Source organism: Agrilus planipennis, unplaced genomic scaffold (assembly GCF_000699045.2).
Source record: "Agrilus planipennis isolate EAB-ADULT unplaced genomic scaffold, Apla_2.0 scaffold14, whole genome shotgun sequence".
Lineage (NCBI taxonomy): Eukaryota > Metazoa > Arthropoda > Insecta > Coleoptera > Buprestidae > Agrilus > Agrilus planipennis.
Window position 1 is genome coordinate 1,211,239 of NW_020442313.1, and position 5,892 is coordinate 1,217,130.

General features: G+C 31.0%; 1 protein-coding gene across 2 annotated transcripts in view; it reads right to left on the reverse strand.

Annotated features, from left to right (window-relative positions):
* Window positions 1-5,892, reverse strand: part of LOC108737661 (elongation of very long chain fatty acids protein AAEL008004) — a 33,678-nt gene that overhangs the window by 5,271 nt on the left and 22,515 nt on the right. For both annotated transcript variants that reach the window (XM_018470627.1, XM_018470638.2), the window contains exons 2-3: window positions 4,251-4,317; window positions 1,810-2,000 (exon numbers count right to left, since the gene is read on the reverse strand). In XM_018470627.1, the coding sequence (XP_018326129.1) occupies window positions 1,810-2,000; window positions 4,251-4,311 (252 nt within the window). In that variant the 5' untranslated portion in view covers window positions 4,312-4,317. The remainder of the gene's footprint in view (window positions 1-1,809; window positions 2,001-4,250; window positions 4,318-5,892) is intronic.

Genomic DNA, 5,892 nt, shown 5'->3' on the forward strand with positions numbered 1-5,892 from the left:
ATTGTGCATGTATACATAGCTTATTACGAATAGCAAACTTTTTGTAGTTTTTAAAATATGAGCTCATTGCGTGCCGGTATTATTACAACATTTTTGTTATTAACAGCAAAGAGAAAGTACGCTGTCAATATTAATTAATAGTTAAACACATTTCGGATACAAGCGCAAGGCGCATGTTATTACACAGTAGTTAATCCTTGATTGACATATCAGTATTTGCGTATAATATTGATGACAAATTATCATGGGACGTGATTGACGAATATTTTTGAAAAAATTGTTAGAAATGAGGATTATTTTATATTATATTATTTGCATAATACACATTAACATATTAAAATTAATTAGGTAGCTTTTAACTTTGAAACTAGTTTAATTTTTATGGGAAATACAATTGCAATTTATGAATTATTCTTTAGTTAAATTGGATTAGGGTGGATCAGGTTTGCTTTTAAAGAATGTTAAAATTTTCTTTAACAGTAAAACTAATCAAACAACTTAAAAAGCTCCCATCAGACTGGCATTTCGTGTTTTTATTATATAAAAAATTTAAAACAATGAAGAAAACATAAATATAAAATACGGCCCTAAAAGTTGTATAAGTAATTAATATTAGATGTATTTTTAAAATAATTTAACTGTCTCTAAAATAAAGAATACGTATAAAGTGTATTATATTGTATAAAAGAATTCGAAATGGTCTGTATTCTGTCGAAACTGCCAGGCGGATCGCGATTTCGATCCTTTTGGATCTCATCAGCGCGCCGCAGGCAGCTCCGACAGAACCCAGACCAACTTTAACCTGCTGTCTTAACAGTTCGATTTAGAAAATACTACAAATGGCGCGGTAAACGCCATGTGTAGCATTTATTATATTGTTCTTACTTTGGATATTTTGAATTTTAATAGCCAAAGGTGTTAATGAAGAAATAGTTCCTGACAATCAGCTTTGTCAGTTGATTTCTTTTTCTTTGCAAAAATTATTGTAAAAAGCCCTCTATACTTCCCCAAGAGTTAGGTTTACTTTTGTGATATTGGAGTTAATTAGCCCTTTTTCTTATTTATTTTCATATTTTTTTGCTTTCGTTGCTTAACAAATCTTAAGAATTCCCTAAATTTGGTAAGCCATTTAATACAAAAATCCCTTTTACGTTACGTTTGATCTTAACCCCTTAGTTATAGGGGAATTCCCTAAGTCTAGCTATGCCTTTAAAATGTATTTGTAAAGTTGGCCTTACAACACGCCTTGTAATGTATTGTCCACGAAACTTGGACCAACCAATTAAAATCGTGACATAAGTCCTGAAGATGTCTCGTGTGATCGAAGTAGAAACGTTAATAATGTACCTCATGGAAGAGCAACGCTAAACCATTTGAATTTTTCCACGACATCATAAAAATACGAATAGAATTCGAAGTATTTAAGTTCAAGTTAGGGAACGTACCCTTACTACGAGACCCCTCAGAGGGGGAGAGGGTCTTCAAAATACCACCCTTGATCACAGGGTGGAGGAGAAGTCTTACGTTTTCGTCACCTAATCAAATTTTCTAGGGAAATCTTGAGTTTTTTTCGAACTATATCCAAAACTTTCTGTTTGCAAAAAATGATTTAAAACCATATTTATCTATGAATTATTCGTGAAAACTAGAGGAGCAGGAGGGTCTTGACATATATTACGGGGGGTCACTTAAGGGGGCAATGGGGGTAAAAATATATAGAATAGTAGTATGGGTATGTTTCTTTAGTTACTAAGTGTTTAAAAAAAGTATCTGCAATATTTTCTTCTTTTTTTATGAACATCAACTTACCTCATAAAACAGCCAGGCGCTAAAGATAACTTGAATGAAATTGTATACTATAAGAATATTCTTGAGATCGAAAGGTTTTCTATTTTCCATTAGTTTAGGTCCTAAAACTTTTACGAAATATGCATATGTGAGACATATAGCTAGCGTGGGAAACGGTGAGCTCATCAAAAACCAGTCGTTCACTCTGGGATCTGCAAAGAATAATAATAAATTATTACTAATAATAATAATAATAATAATTACAACGTATGGGAAGATCGGATGTCACATTAAATAAAAGAGTAAAATAAAATAGGAGTGGTGCAGTTGTTACCCTATGTCGCAGAAGAAATAATCATTTAGTTGAAAAATTAATATTACTTTTGTTAAAGTTAACTGTAATTATTTAGCATTTTTTCTTTTTTTTTTTTTAGTGATTTTAAGAATTTTTTTATGCTTAAACATTTAATTTAAATATTGTCTTTAATTGTTTTAAAGTAAAGTTATAGTGCAATAGAATTTTTATGTTCGTTTAATCAATTATCAAGTTATTTTATCTTGTGAAAAATTACAAATGAATTAGTCGAACGTTAGACCTAATTAGTATCACATTTGTAGACTTTCTATTAAAAGTGATGACCTATTGGAGCAGCAATCAAAACAATTCATTGAATTTAATTAAATAATGATTTATCAATCGGGTCAGGTTATTAAACTATTGTGGTATTTTTCTTCGGGGTAAATTTCATTACTTTTTTTGGAGTATTGTGCATGTATACATAGCTTATTACGAATAGCAAACTTTTTGTAGTTTTTAAAATATGAGCTCATTGCGTGCCGGTATTATTACAACATTTTTGTTATTAACAGCAAAGAGAAAGTACGCTGTCAATATTAATTAATAGTTAAACACATTTCGGATACAAGCGCAAGGCGCATGTTATTACACAGTAGTTAATCCTTGATTGACATATCAGTATTTGCGTATAATATTGATGACAAATTATCATGGGACGTGATTGACGAATATTTTTGAAAAAATTGTTAGAAATGAGGATTATTTTATATTATATTATTTGCATAATACACATTAACATATTAAAATTAATTAGGTACATGGATAGAAAAGGTTAGAAATGAAGAGGTATTAGAAAGAATAGGAGAACAGAGAACTCAGTGGAAGTAAATAAAAAATATAATAAATAATAAATAAACCGCGGCTTCGTTGGTGTTGATGTCCTTAATACGTCTCAAAGATTATCGACGACCACATAAAACCAATTTTTGTATCCTTTGGGAACATTATTGTTTTTCGGTATAAAAGGTACCCGATGTCCTTTTCTGTCAAGTTATCAAAGTAACCCACGGTGAGAAATATGTAGCAGGATGATAATGCATTTTCGCATTTATTAAGAAACATCGGGTTTCGGTAAGTCAATTAATATTTCACGATCGAAAAAAATATTAATAGGTACAACATTAATAACGATTTAATGAAGAAATCGAAAGGAAGCATTATATGAAGCATTCAGAAGCTCAAGGTTATTCCTCCGGCTTTTTGTTTGTTTCGTTGAATAAATGGAACTTTTCCATTTCGAAAGAAACAACTCGAATTCTTCCCGCCCTTGAAAAGCAGTCACGGCAGTTTCCGTTAATTTGTTTTGTGCTTGAGTTTTTGAAAGAATTTTGGAATTTATTTTTTCCGACAGTTTTCCCCGTAGGCGATGCAGGAAAACAAACAGGTTGTGACAGTGAACTCAATATGGAAATGAAACTTTTGACGTCTCGCTTTTACTGTACCTATACATATATAANTTATTTTCATATTTTTTTGCTTTCGTTGCTTAACAAATCTTAAGAATTCCCTAAATTTGGTAAGCCATTTAATACAAAAATCCCTTTTACGTTACGTTTGATCTTAACCCCTTAGTTATAGGGGAATTCCCTAAGTCTAGCTATGCCTTTAAAATGTATTTGTAAAGTTGGCCTTACAACACGCCTTGTAATGTATTGTCCACGAAACTTGGACCAACCAATTAAAATCGTGACATAAGTCCTGAAGATGTCTCGTGTGATCGAAGTAGAAACGTTAATAATGTACCTCATGGCGAGGCCTAAACTTTGAGTCTAATTTTGCGTAGTTAAAGTTAAAGTTTAGAAGCTCATTTTTCATAAACCAACAGATTGCTATGTTTATTTTTTTAATTATCGGTCAATTCAATTTTGTGTTGCCACCGGTCATGTGCTAAATATGTACACGTTCTAGTTAATTTATTTACACATGCAGATATTGATTAATAAATAATGTGACGTCTTCAGCAAAAAAATGTTTTGAATCATTTGTAATTATAGCTGCAAGTGCAGAAACGAAGTTACGGAGTTGAATTAAAAATACCTCAGGCTAATATTGAGACCAACACATCCAATGGTAATTTTAATGGATAACATAAAATAATGCTTACCGCTTTTATTCTCCATCAGGTCCCTGTACCCGTCGTATATGTGCCACACCAGGAACGACATTTTGTTCTGAAACAAAAATAATATTGTTAAATTTTAATAAAAATAAAGCGAAAAAATATTGTTACATTAAGGATGTCAAAGTATAAAATTTTATTGCAATTGTCGTAAATGTTTTTGCAATAAACAAACTAAGGTACTTAAGTTAACAACAGATTTAGTTATATTGTTAGCATTAAGTATATTTTCATTAAATCATCTAAAATACAATAATTTGATAAATTTATTCGTATGTTCTGACCAGGATTATTAGGATAAAACTAATGTTTTTAATTTTCTATGTTAAATATATACATTCTTCATCGAGATGAAAAGAAATGTATCTATCCCTCGGGAACAGTATCCTTTTTTCTAGATCAAAGGTGCCCGATGTCCTTTTCTATACCCCTAATAATAGTTACGATGCTTCTTACAGATTAACCTACATATTCTCCCAAATTTTGTTTCAACCTGGTCGAAAAAAAACGCAGATTTTCAGTATTACGTCACTGTATCCTAATCATCTTTATTACTTCTTCATTCAGTGGTAAAGGCTACAATTTCTTTTTTTATATATTACATTATATGAAACAACAACAATTTAATAAACTCTCTCATAAAATGTACTTATTAAAATTGTTTTATGGAAGCCATTTATTAAATTATTGCAGACCAATAAATTATTTTTTTAGCTATCAATAAATCCATCTAAATGGAACATTATTATTGATTAATTAATTGGAAATGCAGTGTAATTATTTTTTACATTTATTGTAGCAACAATTGTAGATTTTGAAACCTATTATTTAATTAGTTAAATAAAAAATTTGTTACGCTCGACGGAACGAGACTAATAACAAACGAAAATTCTAATGAATTCTTTAAATAAAGAGGTGGAAAGAGATAAGTGAAAACGGGTAGGATTTCATACCTATTCTTGAAAATACTAAGCTTCTCTTCAATGAATATTAAAGAGGTTATTTTGTTTTCACAAAGAAGAAAATAGAAAGACGAAAAAAATGTAATAAGTGGAATTTATTAAATACATTGTTGAAGATAATAGAGACAAAAAGTAAAAAAGTTTCTATAAATAGTATGTATCTGTATTACGTATACTATGGCAACAAAGCACAGCGATTTCCAGGACTTTGCTCCGGAGATCCACATACTATTTTTTCACAAATCTGAACCCCGAAAGAATTTTTTTTCGTGAGAAATTGCATATTTTCGGCATGGGTATGGTAAAAAAATCATATTCCGGCCACGGGAAAAATGTACGTCACCCCCTTCTGAAAGTTTTTGACGTGACAACGTCTTATAATTCGATGGAGCCGGCTGCACGCACGAAAAAACATGACTCATGCGGCGTTACCTCGCTCTGAGGCGTTCCATTTAAGGCTTGAAGTGCAAACGAGAGCGCGGAACGAGCGACAAAGAGGCACAATCGGCCTCCGCGTTTACATTAAATTTCCATTTACCTCCTTCTCTATATCCATACAAAATATCTATCAAACAAATAAAATTAAAATTTTCTTTTGAAAAATGAAACCATTCCATCAGTATTTTCTTATGACGTTGTCACGTTCAACTATCGTCAGTAAACCG